Source organism: Rhynchophorus ferrugineus, unplaced genomic scaffold, assembly GCF_030347505.1.
Source record: "Rhynchophorus ferrugineus isolate W39M unplaced genomic scaffold, kcgeb_rfMv2 rfM1, whole genome shotgun sequence".
Lineage (NCBI taxonomy): Eukaryota > Metazoa > Arthropoda > Insecta > Coleoptera > Curculionidae > Rhynchophorus > Rhynchophorus ferrugineus.
Window position 1 is genome coordinate 44,901,315 of NW_027472580.1, and position 16,028 is coordinate 44,917,342.

General features: G+C 30.8%; 2 protein-coding genes across 10 annotated transcripts in view; both read right to left on the reverse strand.

Moving 5' to 3' along the window:
• Positions 1-1,595: 1,595 nt before the first annotated feature.
• LOC143197752 (macoilin-1) lies at positions 1,596-11,958 on the reverse strand. The gene is made up of 10 exons (XM_076406459.1): positions 11,719-11,958; positions 8,934-9,208; positions 8,148-8,328; positions 6,846-7,047; positions 6,634-6,786; positions 6,373-6,582; positions 6,026-6,265; positions 5,668-5,783; positions 5,406-5,599; positions 1,596-3,808 (listed from the first exon to the last, which is right to left on the reverse strand). The coding sequence occupies exons 1-10, from the start codon at positions 11,796-11,798 to the stop codon at positions 3,579-3,581; spliced, it is 1,881 nt and encodes a 626-aa protein (XP_076262574.1). The 5' UTR covers positions 11,799-11,958; the 3' UTR covers positions 1,596-3,578.
• A 153-nt stretch (positions 11,959-12,111) lies between these two features.
• LOC143206849 (trehalase) overlaps positions 12,112-16,028 on the reverse strand; it is a 43,529-nt gene continuing 39,612 nt past the window's right edge. For all 9 annotated transcript variants that reach the window (XM_076419649.1, XM_076419655.1, XM_076419656.1 and 6 more), the window contains 4 exons: positions 14,844-15,252; positions 13,515-13,772; positions 12,961-13,292; positions 12,112-12,901 (listed from right to left, as the gene is read on the reverse strand). In XM_076419649.1, coding sequence (XP_076275764.1) covers positions 12,724-12,901; positions 12,961-13,292; positions 13,515-13,772; positions 14,844-15,252 — 1,177 coding nt within the window. In that variant the 3' untranslated portion in view covers positions 12,112-12,723. The remainder of the gene's footprint in view (positions 12,902-12,960; positions 13,293-13,514; positions 13,773-14,843; positions 15,253-16,028) is intronic.

Below are 16,028 nucleotides of genomic sequence, written 5' to 3' on the forward strand. Positions count from 1 at the left end.
CTGATGTTTTCGGGTGGAGTGCTTCAGCGCTCCTGTATTAGCCAATTATTAATAAGTAAAGCCAGCACCTCCTACAGAAATGCCTTAATGAAAATCCTATATGGGCTAAACAAAATGGTTTAAAATATCTATGGTAGCCAGTGCTATATTACTGCAATCCCGTCCTATGTGATGTGACTAGACTCAGTCCAAAACACCGCACTGAGAATTATATTGGGAGCATTCCGCCTAGCCCAGTTGAAAGCCTACAATGTGAGGCAGAGATACCATCACTCGGCTCACGAAGATAATTCCTACTAATGAATTACGTAAGCTCCCTTGGATATCACCCCGAATTAAGTCAGTTTGTCTCTTTCTTCTCTGAAAACACAGACAAAATCTACACACCACAAAGGCATGAAGTCCGTCGTCAGTTTTTCGGATAACTTGCAATCGACTAATGATTATGATCCCATCTGCAGACAACAAAATCGCGGCTATATCACCATGGCAATTTTTGAATATACACAGTCTATATCAATCAGCCCCACTATAGCAAAACGATTTTTCTGGAAAATAATCGAAATGAAATATCCCAACTATTTTACCATTTACACAGATGGTTCAAAGCGCGACGAATTTGTGGGTGCGACATACACTTCAAATCAGTTTGAGGAGCACTTTTGGGTTCCATCTCTAACCAGTATTTTTTCTGCGTAACTGCTGGCTATCTACAAGGCTCTAGCTGCATTGGAAAAGTTATCGATAAACTGACCAACACTCATAATAACAGATTCAAAAAGTTCCTTGGAGAGTCTGAGATCGGCAAAGTCAATCCACCCTCTGGTTACACATATAATAGAGCTGCACACAACTTTACAAAAGAAGGGGGTAAGGATTACATACTTCTGGGTTCCATCTCATAAGGGAATACTCGGAAATGAAAAAGCCGACTTTTTAGCGAGCAGTATAGAAGATTCGACCAAACTAAATATGTTGTTTTGTAAGAAAGATGCTAAAACACACATGAAAGCTTTCTATAAAAAATTAAACCAACTAAATTGGTAAATACCTCCTTATTAAGAATAATAAATTATGGAAGATCAAGAGGGTCTTTCACTAGCTTTCAGATATCATTAATATTAGTACATTTAAACTGAGTATCCTCGCTCGTCTGCGGATAGAGCATTGTAGACTTACCTACGAATACTTGTTAAAAGGACGAGGCCCACTCCTGTGTGATCAATGTCAAACTCAGCTGAGCGTCAAGTACATCCTACTAGACTGTCAGAAATATGTAGTTCTAATGCAACAACTCGGGATGCCGAGGTCATTGTAGCAATTGGTCCAACCTGAGCAATTAGACTTGTTGATGGGCTTCTTGACAGCCACGGACCTGCTCCAGCACTTATAACATTCACTGAGAAATGAGATATTTATATCCTCTTACGCTTTAATTTGTTTTTCTAAATGTTTTGCCTTTAACTTATTTTACATTTTATTATATGTTATATATTTACTATATTGTATATTATAATTAAATTAAATACTACATTGTAATTGACCCTAAATAGCCAAAGAGACTGATGGGCTGTAAAAACAAATAAAATAAAACACAAGTTTAATAGGTCATTTATTTCGAAATTGTTTTATTTTCAATCCAACAAGATTGCTTTTGAACATTTACTCATTATCAACAAATAAAGAGAAAGAGGAGTCAAGAATATCATTATCCATACAATAGTCAATCTCTACATGTTGTAACATAATTGATAATTTGTAATAAAATATATTATGCCATAATACAAAATTAACCAAATAAATATACATTCTATAATACAAAAATATAGTTGACTCAATATTTAATTTTGTAAAACTTAAAATCCATTTTTAACATAACTTTTATTTCAGTTGAGAGTACTGAATTCAATAGAATTGTTATAACAGTAGTAAAACATTTTTTGAAAAGAAACTTTTCAGTTGTTAAACTTATAACAGATTTTATTCCAATCATGTCTAAGTGTTTTAGGAAAAGTTCTTGTAACTCAACTAAGAACGAACGTTATATATGATCTAGATACTCAAAATCCAACCAACCAATTTATATATAACTGTACTTATATTATCACTATTGAGAAACTGCTTGATTATTATATTGAGTTAATAAATGTAAAAAGTTTCTTCAAACAATGTTATCATTCACAGTTGATATTTAAAAAAAGTTATGATAATCGGCAATAAGTTTAAATTTAATTATATTTAAAGCATTGGGAAGGATGTTCTTATTTTTACCAATGATGCCAAAAAAATAAATCGCACAAAATTAAGTTATAACATATTTAAGTATATAAGAATACTTGTTATCATGGCTGTTCCCTTGTATTCATCAAATAATTACGGTGGAGGAATCAATAAATAAAGGATATATGTTTTGGGAAATATAATATGATTTAAAAATACGAACTGCTTTTCATAATAATATATTTTAAGATAACATTACTCCGGCCTTGTTTCCAAAATATTTAAAAGTGGACACAAAAATCAATAATGATCGACCATTGTGAAAGGATTCGGAGAAAGAGATGTAACTCTGAGATCATTAACATATACCACAACAATTTCATAATCATATAGGTCAAGGATGACGAAAAAATTAAATACTGCATCTTTCCTCCAACTATACATTTATACAAAGATAAAGAGAGACATTCTTTAAGTAACAAAAAATATTTATTAATGCCTTCCGAAATAACCTAATACATTAAAAAACAATCCTGTATTTCATTATCAGAAATATTGATCTTATCAAAAAAATATATCAGACTAGAAAAATGTTTCAGTACACAAAAAAATGAGGAACCATTTAGCAGAATCAGATTAGCAACAATCATTGAATCATAATGTATTATTGAAATTGTTAATAATTTTGGTAAGTTAAGATGCCGACGATGTCAAAAAAAAAGAAAACTATAAAAATGTTAGATGTAGATTAACAATTGCAAACTAATCTGTATTACGCTCATAAGAACAATTGTAAAGCATATTGAGGAATTTTACGTCGAATTTCTATTGGCTTTGGTCTGATGAAATATTTTATCTTTTATTTTTTTAAGTACTAGCCATTCGGTTCCAAATAAAATAAAATAGGAACATAAACCCGAGCATCTTTTAGTATAGAGTTCTTAGAAGCTCATCATAATCAAATAAATAATATGAAAAAATAAGAAAGGAAATGAAGGAGTCTTTGTCTTGTACAAATAGTCATTTTTATATAGAATAAAAAGTTTCGAGATACATTAATTTTTATAATTTATTTTATTATTACAATTTCATAAGATAGCCAATAAAATTAAATCAAGTAGAAACTCTACTGATATTGTCATTTGTAATGATTAATAATTTAAAGGCGCAAAGAGCATATGCGAAAAATTAAATATTTATAATTAATATTGCATTGCATTTTTGACAAAAACTCCTTTAGTTTTAGACAACAATTTTACCAAACCAAAGATCAACTTCGATGTACTATTCCTCGGTTGCTTTATACCTTCCCATCAACCGTAATAATATAAAAAATTATATATAACACAACAAAAAAGTTAAGCTTCTGTAGAGGTTATGAGCGAGTTTTTGGGCGTGTAGGCCGTGGCGTTCGGATCGAGTTTGGACAGTCCTGTGGGTGGGCTTTCAGCAAGACGGACGCGTGACATTCCCGACACCGAGCTTGATACCGGGCCCGCGTTAAAGGAATCGTTGGGCATAACAGCGAGAACTTGAGCTATTTTGCTCTTTAATTCCTCGATTTCCTTTTCTTGTGTACGGTTTAGGTCTGAAAAAACAACATAAATATTAATGATGTTAAATCTACAATTTTGAGTCACCTTATTAACGTTTGGTGTACAATGTGGAGTATAGCACACCACAGCCTTTGCGTGGTAGTAGGCGTTTTGAGTAGTTCGTTAGTCACGTGGCTACCGCCAAACAAGTTAAGCGCATTTTAAGTGCGCGTGAGCATCACAGACCCCCACCTCGTACGGCGCGTATTAAAGAGTATGTTTGCATAGTTTATATTATCACTAATTGTTAGAGATATCTTCAAAATATAGACTATATCGTAATTGACGGAGTCAGATTTTTTACTTTAAGGAATATAATACGGAACTAGAACTAGATCACTTGATCATCCAAAGCAATACAGACAGCAAGTCGATATTGAATTGTCTTGTTTTGAATCGGACAGTGATGATGACATACCGTCTTCGGAATTGCACCAAACAAACGCTTCATGTTATATAGGTAAAGATGGAGCAACACATGGCAATAAGATCCATCCAGAAGCAATATTCTTAGCAGAGCTGAAAACATTATTACACATTTGCCAGGTGTGAAAACGGTTGCTAAAGACAAGAAGTCTTGACTGTTTTACTTTATTTACTTCAGATGATATGATTTCAATATTGTGAATTACACCAACGAGAAAATACGCTTGCAAATTACCATTAATAACAAACAGACACAGCAAAGGAAAAGATGAAAACATTTTTTGGATTACTCTTTATATCAGGCTTGATACGTTCTGGACGTCAAAGTACAATAGATTTATGAACCACTTGTGGTAATGGGATTAACATTTTAGATACAATGAGTAGAAACATATTTTCTTTCTTGATGAACAACTTGAGATTCGATAGTGCGAGTACACGAAGAAATAAACTGTCAAGATGATTATATTACATGTGAAAATCGTACAATCGATGGAGAACTATTGCTTTTAGAGGACGACGTGCCTTCCGCCAGTACATTCCTTTAAAATCAATAAAGTATGGCATTAAAATTTATGCTTTGGTGGATATCAAGACGCTTTACACGCTAAATATGGAGATTTCAAGCCTTTTGGTTTTGTGGATCAATTAGTACAATGTATATCACAATTATCTCGGAATGTTATCATGGACAAGTCTTTTACTAGTTACGAAACTATAGAACATTTATTAAAGAATCACAAGTTTAGTAACGGGATCTTTACGTACTTGTATTCCTGCTTTGTTGATTCCTAAATAAAAACAATTGTGATAATTACATAAGTATTTTAAACTTAGTACATAAGGTAAAAAATGTTATTTTTGGGAGTATAAAAGTTTTATATTTTTTAAAAATATTGTCATTAAAACTGGTAAAAAATTTTTACTAATTCTGTTTTTTATATAAATGTGATGGTTTCAAGGTAAAAATAATATTTGATGCATAATATTCATCAACAAATTTGTATATGCAAAGTTTATGACATTTTGCAGACTGGGGTATGCCACACCCCACTTAGTATAGGGCAAGCTTTTAAGTCACTTGGTACATGGAAGATTAATAGGGTTTAACTGCTCATGTCTCAATAAAATAATTGTCTATACATTTTAAAATGTACCACTTACTTTCTCGGATTTCTAGTTGTCTTTTTGCTTCTCCAAGCGCGCTAAATAAGTCCAATTTTATGCGCGTCTCGGCGGACAGAGAGTTCTCGAGATGGGTGTTTTTATCCTGCATCGCCGACAGCGCATTCATCAGCATGTCAGAATCACGAATCTGTTGGAGGAGGCTCTGATTTTCCAGTTCCATGTCTTTAAACCTTAAATGCATAATCAACGAATGATTAAGCCAAAATCAGCAAATAAATACGTTGAACGAGAATGGTACCTGTCTTCGGCCCAGCGCTGAGCTTGCCGGCATTCAGTTAATTCAGATTCCAGCTCGCGTCTGCGCGCCTTGCACATGTCTGTGCATTCCGCTCTTGACGACTGCTGTGCCGTAACCTGTAACCATAATAGGCGAATTAAATAATGTTAAAAAGGTATAATGAGAAAATAACAATTATAACTTATTTGTAGCATATACTACTAAGACTAGAAGTTATATCTTACACTTACAAAATAAATAATTTTAAGCTTATTCTTACATATCAGTGCAAATTTTATAAAATTAAAATCCCTTTATGTAACTGTATAAGATCCTAAAAAAAATAAATGTTGAAACCAATTAATAAGTGTAGCCTTACTTGTGCGAGCCTAGCTTCGTCTTGCTTTCTGTTTTTTCTCTCTTGATTTAGCTGACATTCTAAGCTCGATCGAAGTTTCCTCTCCTCGGTAATCTTTCTTTCCAGATTACTTATAGACTGTTTATCTAACTGCTTGGACACAGTCGCGTTCTGCATCTGTTCTCTCAGGTCTTCTATTACTCTCTGTAGTAGAGAGAGCTCACCCTTGGTACCCTTTTCACTAGTTGTCAGTGAAGCAACCTAAAAAAATAAAAAAGAAACTTGAATACAATAGTTGATTGACTTATGGACTAATATTTATAAATATATACATAATTGAATTTATAACTTTTTATAATATATATTACCTGAATTCTTAATTCTTGTTCACTAGCGCGGCTTTGTTGTAAATCCGATTTAAGCTTTCGCGTTTCTGCTTCGAGTCGCTGTAAATATTCTTGAGCCTCTCGCTCCTTATCTTGCTCCTTCTTTTCTCGTCGTCTAGTCGGTTTTGGTTCTGGTTCAGTTGATTCTTCGTGTATTTCGACAACTGAACCATTAGTATGTAAGTGATTTACCTGCATATGAATGGTTAGGATTCAATCAGCTGGTTGTAATGTTGTTAATACCTTCGTTTGCTTCTCTATATGTTTATCGCTGTGTTTGTGTTCATGATGCTCGCCAGCTTCTCGACTTTTTTCTGCCGATAATCTTTTGTAAGACTTTGTCCCATGATTAAAACCATTAGCTATCGACCCATTTGGAATGTGGCCATTTTTTTCCTAAAAAATTGCAGATATAACATATATATTAGATACAATAAGACATTAATTAATTGTACCTTATGACTATGGTTCTGTATTTTATTATTATTTTGTACATTTGGTGCTGCTGATGGTGCTGCCGTTAAACTGTTGCTAGCTGACGTATTCGCCACCTGTTCCGTGATTTCAGGTGGAGTCTCTACAGGTAACGCTTGCTGCATCAACTGCATGTAAAATTGATTTTCTTTGGCTACATAATGTTGTTTTCGCTGTCGCATTCTAAAAAGGTATATATTATTACTACATGACACATAACAAGTACTGGAATAAACAAAATATTATTAAAATATCTATGTCCGGTTTTTTTAGATATTAAAAAGTAATATATGTCAAATATTAATGAAGCCCTTTTTTATTTAATGTATCCAAATGGTCCATTTTTAAATGACGCTGCCGTACAAATTCAACCGAATTTGTGCGTTACCTAGATTATGTCGAGTTCATAGAGCGTCAGTCGATTGCGGTTTTTTTAAATTCTGTGACTTTACAAAATCAAACAAGAACAAGAACTGTAGTATTAAATAGAGTATGTCTGTTTTTTTATAGCTCAATATGGATTAAAAAGTTATGATTGTTCTGTAGTGCTCACCGTAGGCGGGATGACAAACTACGGATCACCGGATGCATTCCCAATCACGTTATCATTAAAAAAAAGCAAGATCATTTATTAATTTTAATTTGCGACAATTAATGAACACTCAATCGTATAATTTACCCTGGTGATTTAGCATCAGTAACAGAATACGACATATTAAACAGATTACGCCATAACAATACAGATGCCACAGGCGTTCAACATTGTGCAGTAGTTTACATAAAGGAGTTTTGAATAATATTCTTGAAGTACATTTGACGACATATAAACACATCATTTAACAACGACATATTATACAGACGACGCCATAACAATATAACTGCCACGGGCCGTCAACATCGTACAGTAGATTATACACATAACATATTATTTGACAACAGACATAAAAATATAAACCGCTAACCTAAAAATAGAAATTTTCTTTTTTTTCACTTTTGATCAATTTTTGGCATAAGAATGTAGCTATTGGCAATAACAGTAATAAAGTAGTAATAAAATTATATTTTAAAAAACCTCTGAACTTTTCATATAGTGTGGTAATTTATGATCAACTGTGAGGAGGTCACCTTATTTTAGAATCTAAAGAAAACGTTTACTATAAACTAATCTTGAAAATGAAATATTGACAAAAATATTAAAATAATGGATAATTTGGCAATAATTTATGGTAATCGAAATATTTGTAACTTGATAAAGCAATTAATATTATTGATGTTGTCGTTACCTGTAGCCAACATATGATTTGAATCCAAAACCTAATGTAACAACTGGATAACCTATGCAATGTGCTGCGAACGGTCTACATAGATCCAGATGGCCTGGAAGATGCTTGTGATCTCTTAATCGAACGGCAGCTTCCAAGTATATGAACAGCACCCATAATACAATAGTTGGGGCGCAAATACCTAGCAACAAATCAAAGTTATTATCCTAGTTATTTTACTATACAGCATATCAATAAAAGCTTTGAGCACTTGAGTATAATATACTTTGCATTGTATTGCTGATAAGAACAGATTTATATGGCTATTTTGAAGTGGTAACGATATTAACTACTTATTTTATATTATAACATTAAATCCTTTGTATATAAAAAGCAATAAGACTTAATCTTGAACTAAGTCTTGTGCAACCATATGTCTCTTATATCTATGAGAATCCTTATGATTTGATGATGAATAATAATTATGCTAATATGAAAAGCTCTATAATACAGAATTCGAACACCAAATATAGCAAATTATGTATATAAATATAATATAAAATATAAAAATATATTTATAGTATTTATTACACCAAATATACATGGCATTGGGCTATTGTACAAATTATAAAATATTATTTTTATAATATTCATTAAAAAACTCAAAAAAGTATGTCACTGTAAAACTCAATTGGCACTCAGAATTACTGAACATTTAAAGTTTTTTTTTATACAAGTACATATAGTAAATCTGGGAATAAAAGAATGCTCAAAACTTTTTAGAATTATATTAAAGCACGTACTTACCCTTGTCCGTGTGCCAGACATACTGTATCCATACATAAGTACTAGCCGCGAAGAACAGCCAGTTCACCGGTATGAAAAAATAGCAAAGCATGTCTGATGTCAATGCTATTAAAACAAAAAATATGGAAAAGGCCAGGCCTTGGTACTTAAATGAATCGTAGACCGAACGAATCAAGAGATAGAATGGCCATAAAAATTCGAATCGGAATTCCAAAATGTAATCGGTGAATAAAACAAAGACCCAAAGGGCAAAAAATCTCAAATACAGAAGGGAGCTGAAAAGAAACACAAATTAATAACTAATAATAAGAAAAAAATATTTGATGATAATTCATTAAAATTAAAAACATTTATAACTGTATCTTTCACATCAATATGGTTGAAAAGTTCGAAAGTTGAAATTTGGTTTTTATGTAAATCGACTCAATAAAATATTTCTAGTACTGTTGTTATAACTATAATCCATGAAAATCATTTCAATAAAGATGAGTTAGTTAATAAGTCTTATTTAGCTATATTGCTAGTGTTCTAACTTAATTCTGATGTTATATTTGGAAAAGGATGTGTGTTTGAACCAGGAAACTTATTATTTTATTAAAAGAAACAGATGGTTACTTGCTGTAAACATAATTTTATCTTATCATTACAACATGTGTTTAAACCATTTAGGTCTAAAAAATATATAACAGTTGTTTAATCATATTATTGACGTTTATTGATGAATATATTGCTATTATATCTAAAACATTTTGTACAATAGAAAATGTAATTAAATGTTATTAAAAGTTATCTTGAGATCTATACCCACTAAAATATTACTAATCTATCAATCAACAAATAAATAATCATCGGTATTCAAACAAACTTTAGTTACTAGTTTCAGATCTTTGAGCACAGCCCCAGTAAACTATAAATTTGTTATTAAAATAATTTATGATATCATAATTAAATACAAAGTTATAAATAGGTAACAATTAAATATTATTATTACGTAATCGCAAAACATTATCAAAACGAATACATGTACTTCTATTATGCACCAAATTAATGATGTTATATAACATCCAAGTATATATTTATGCTCGAAATCTCTATTATTTATTAACGATTTATCCTGCCTTAATTATAAATTAGATATGATAAAATGACATCAGATATAACTTAATGTATTTGCGAATCCATTTATTATCTTTAAAATATTTAATAACTCAGAAATATGTATTAATAATTTTAAAAATATTAAAATTTTTTATTTAGTTTTCACAATATATAAAATTACACATATAACTTTAACCACAAAAATAAGTAAGCAAAGGCTAGTATTTTCATTCTTGACATGGGGTATCTAAATTTATACCTAATTTATTATGTATGTGATTTACTACTCACACAAAACATAAGCTTTTATTTAATAGCTCCAATAATGTTACAATTTAAAAAACAAATAAACATAAAACTCATAACATGTAATATTGTAATATAAACAATTCAGTTTATCTTAAAAGCTGTTACAGATACATACTATATACATAATGTTTAGTTTCAATCAATCTAATATGAATTAATATGTAGTATTTTTTATTAATGATTGGCACAAAATATATATTTATCATCAATTAACAGATTTTATAATAATAATAAGGTAATTAAGTTTTAGTACAAATACTCCATAAATTTAAGAATATATTAAATTATATTTAATTATATTATTAACTACACGAACTCTAATGTTAGTTTTTAGATTAAAAAACTAATTTTTAATATTCTGGATGTATCAACATACGGTAAAGTTAACAAAATTATATTTTCGTTATTTACAATTATTAAGTAGATGTGGAATAAAAACATATAGCTGCACAAAAACGACAAAGAATTAATTATAATTAGGTCTCTTATGCGATCATATTTTTACTTTGAAGGTCTGCTATATTAACCTACTACAAGTATATTATATTTAGACGATTGTTTATACTTATTATAAACATGCAATTTCTCATTTTTTAAACATTTCAAATGTTTAATCCTCAAGAAGGACAAATAATGCTATAACATTTTTTTTCTAATCGATATAACTTTAATAAATACAAATACGTATTATGTTGCAATTATCTCTACGTAATATCTGATATTTTGATTAAAAACAAAAAAAAACATCCAATAAATAAATGAGTCAGAGAAATATTTCATTGAGTTTGGTAGTACAATAAATAATTTATTTTGTCTAATAGTAAAAAACAAGGTTATAGTTAATGTCATGAAAAGTGATTTGTAAATAGTTTAATTATTTCAAAAATACTTTCTAATCTATGGAATTTCTTGTATTTTTGATGTAGCCAGATGTGCTCAAACTTGTACTAATTTTTTTTACTTCGATACAATATGTTTATAAAATAAGATAAAGCTGATTTCTTACATACATGCGTTCATAATACCAACATTAACGTAAGCTGTTAATGCAAAAATATGCGAATATATTTTTAGATTACAGGATAAAAATAAGATTTGTTTTGACAGCTGCAATTATAACCTTTTAGCAATTTTGCTTAAAAATTACTAGAAAGAAATAGATTACGCGAAACCAGCTGGGGTTCTGCTAATTTGCTATTTAGGTTAGTAACACTAGAAACTGTGACGAAACAGGGTGACAAAAGGGCTTTTTGTTACATGACCCCAGCCATTTTGAAACACATATGGAACGAAAATCGCTTAGAATGTGATTTATTTCAGTTCGTTTATAGGAAACAAAAACACATTCAAATACGGAAATTATTTTTTGGGGATCTACCTTCCGTAAAATCCTTCGGCGATTTTGTTCTTTTTCATAGGTCTTCTCATCTTAGCCAGCTCAACATTTCGCCTCTTCATAATTTCATGTACAACCACTAAAAACTAAAAATGATAATCCACTTCACTTATTCGAAGCTCTTCCCGAAATCCGCGGTTTTTTCATGGATTTTCGATCACAAAAAACTTTGCGGTAAATGTCTTTTGTTGACAAGTCGCCGTACGTTTCGTTTACTGACTTATCATGTTCGACGTCGACCATAGATGGCGCTTATTAGCGGTTGATTTAGTCGAGGACATTATATTAAAAAGCTGAGAGATCGACTTTAATAAAGGCAACTACAATAAAGGTATTAACAAATTAGTTATGAAATTATGTAAAAAAACAACATAATCTGTATTATTGGAAGTATATTTTATATAATATTTCACTAATACAAACACATTTAGTAAAACAAATATTAATATAATAAAATCCATAAAACTATTTAAAACACTCTTACTTGTTATGCAACTGATTTTTCTTATTTATTTTATACAGTAATAGGTATATATTTATAGCTCGTTTAACATATTCAATAATTCTGTTGTACACATTAATACTGTTTGTTAAAATAAGTTTATATATCGAAATATAAATACTTTTTCAAATTATTTTATTTATTTTTCATTGTGCCATCTATTAGTCGATGGTTAAATGTATTGCGACAGAAATATTTATTTAAAAACTTTTCAATGATTAACATAACTTGAATTGACTGATAGATGTCACTACTTTGATATTCAATTAAACTTTTAAATATTTTAAATTTAGGCTGTTTTTTATTATTAATATATTGTTGCATTTTATTTAATATATAACACAACACGCATTTATACATTTAATAGTTATAAATTAAGCTGGAAATATTACTTTAATAAATTCCTTAATAAAATGTACTGTATTAACAAGTGATTCTAGAAGAGAAATGATAATAAAATGTTATTAAATGTTAGCAGTATATATTTATTCGTCACTGCTGTAGAACAATTTGATAAAATGTAGTGCCACACCATTTGTCCATCCAAAACCAGCTTGGACTGTATATTCACCACCTCCGCCAAAAGCGCCTGGAATAACGGCATCATATTTTTCGTACATTATCTGGCTGTCGTTATAACCTTTTATATTGGCTGATATCCATCTAACGAAAATTAGTTAATAAATAAAATTAGTTATTTCTATATTATAGAAATAGTTTACCTAGAGCCGAACAAGTGGGCAATTTGAAGGGCTTCTTCATTTTCGCTTTTCATTAACCCTAGTACAACCAATTCTTGAAGTGGCGGCCATGCGTTGCTGAAATCCCATTGTTCGCCGCTTTGATCTAACGAAGTAGGAATACCACCTAAATATTGGGTTATATTTACATTTGTAAAGTATTGGGCAGCACGTTTTCCGTAGATATTCTTATGTCGTTGATTATATGCGTCGGCCCAAAGGGGAGCAAAGTTGCTTGGAAAGAAGTACTTTCTCGGTTTTTCAAGTATAGAGTCATAGTCGTACCATATACCATCTTCCTGATTGTAAAGGACCTAAAAATACATATACACCCTAAATTATATTCTCCTTATAGATAACTTTTCAATTCGTAGGTACTTTTTAATAGGGTATCACAAAAATTGTCTTATAGTACTTACAATTAATAAAACAATGACGACAAACTTTATCCATTTAAACAAATTTTTTTAATGTATTTTCGTTTAATTAGATTTCTATAGCATTAGCTGACTATAATGCATGGTGTTTATAAATACCTCTTCTATGGATTGTAGCCAATCGTTGGATAAACTTGCCCACTGGTTTTCTTTCCGTTTATCTCCTAGATATCGATAAAAATCTGATAGACTTTGGAAAGCTTTGTATAAGAACGAATTTAAATCAACCGGTACCACTCTCTGGGTCCTGATGTGGGTTAAATTAGTGCTTGTACCACCCTGATCGTCGAAGAACCATCGAGATGAAAAGTCCCAGCCTGTTTCGGCGCCACTTTTCAATGATTGGTAACAGATTTGCTAAAATATAGTAATTTAAAATAATATAAAATATAAAACTTTTTATGTAATTATAGTTATGATATAGTCAATATATTTGATGTTAGTATATGTGATTTATATGATTCTTAATATTAAACATATTGAACAAAAAAGACAAATGATATAGTGTTATCTTATTTTTCGAATGATAAGTGTTAACGGGTCATTTGAAAAGTCCCCGGTCTACCAAGTAGTAAAACACATTTTTTTGGCAACATTTTAGTTTTTTTTTATTCAACATAATTCCCTTAAAGGGTGCTATACTGTTATAGCGACCCTCCAACTTTTGATCCTGAACTGATTGAGCCATGTTTCATCCATTGTCACATATCGACGCAAAAACTCGGGTTGATTACGCTTGATCATCTTCAAACACTGTTCCGAATCATCAGCTCGTCGTTGTTTTTGATCAAAAGAAAGCACCCACTTTGCACAGAGCTTTCTCATACCCAAATATTCGTGAATGATATGATGTACACGTTCAGTTGATACCTTTAGAATGTCTGCTATTTCATTCAATTTCAATTTACGGTCATCCAAAACCATTTTTGTGGATTTTTTAAATATTTTCATCGGTAACAACCTCTTTTGGGGTTCCGCTGCGTTCATCGTCTTCGGTGCTCATTTCACCACGTCTAAACTTAGCATACCAATCCTTGATGGTTGATTTTTCTAGAACAGTGTCCGGAAATTCGACATCAAGCCAAGTTTTTGCTTCAACTGTATTTTATTCCCTTCAAAAAAAAACATTTATCAACACGCGAAATTCCATTTTATTCATTTTTTTCACAATAACAAAAGTTGTTTCACTCAAAAAGCTATAATTCACAAACTAATAATCCGACAGTGGTCAAATTTATACACGCATCTTTTGAGGGTTAGGGCTAACAAAAAACATATTTTTTAATTTTTATAATTTAGTAGGATTTAATTCTAGTAGCGCCATCTATGTGTCAGGCCGGGGACTTTTCAATTGACCTGTTACAGCACAAAATATAAAGTGTTGAGAAGATCTGTAGTAGTAAATTTTTAAGTTTGTTTTCCTGTTACCTGGTCATTGCTATCCGTATAATAACTGCAAGTTGTATAATCTTCTTTGTAGGATTCAGATCGTGGAGTGTTACTTAGTGATTGATAATGGGCCAAACGGTATTCTCTTCCATGTTTCTTCACCGTGATTGTGCGATTTTCTAACCACCAGCTTAATTCTTGTTCGATATAAGGGACTATCGATGTCAAAATATTTGTGTCGTTGGTATATTCAATGTACATAGATACCATAAGGGTAAAAAGGGGAGGTTGGGATCGGTTTAAGTAGTACACTCTGGCACCGTTTGGTATAAAACCGTACTGGTTTATCAAATAGACAAAATTTTCAAGCATTCCTTTAGCTGTCTCCGACATTCCACTTATCAAGAGGCCTCTGATTATCCAATACGAATCCCAATAATATGATTCTCTGTAATAAAAAATACATCGTTACTGTTACTTATGAAAGTATTGATTTATTTTATAAGCTTAACATACTAATATTTTGTTAATGAATATATAAATTCAATTATAGTCTAAAGAGAATATAATTATGAATGGAGGATGTTGTAATTCGAAGTTCTATTATGAAAAATAAATCAAAAAGATTGTCATGTATCAAAAATAGTAAGGTTTTATAATTTAAATAACATGGACATTTTCAAATCGGATTTATATTTTTTACTGGCTGTAGGAAAAACAAAAGTGCGTTTTTCGACTTTAATAACATCAACAAGACATTTCAAAATGTTTTTACCTTTTATCAAATGTTTGGAATTACAAAAGTTATTTTTCTATAGCTGATATTATTTATTAAATTTATTATTTGAATTGAGCGGATTGTGCGGCAGAAAAATTTCAAATTCAATGTTTAAAACAAATTCTAGATGTTTCTTTGAGGGGTCATATTAGATGCACAGTTATAGAACAAACTCAGGGACGCAGATTTTAATGGTTCGTCAATGGAATTCATCACATACTTCTGTGGCGGAATGGGCCTCCTTGATTATTTAATACATGCAGCAAGAAAATAGAAGGTGATCTGAAAAATAGACTAAATTTGTCGGAAGCCAGAACTGCTGTGGCGAGATTTAGTGAAGAGTGTTCGCAGTGTTACGGTACCAACAGCAGCATATTGGTTGAGAAATAGACATTCCCCCAAGTGTTAGCTATGGATTGATGATGATGATGAAATACCTAATTCGA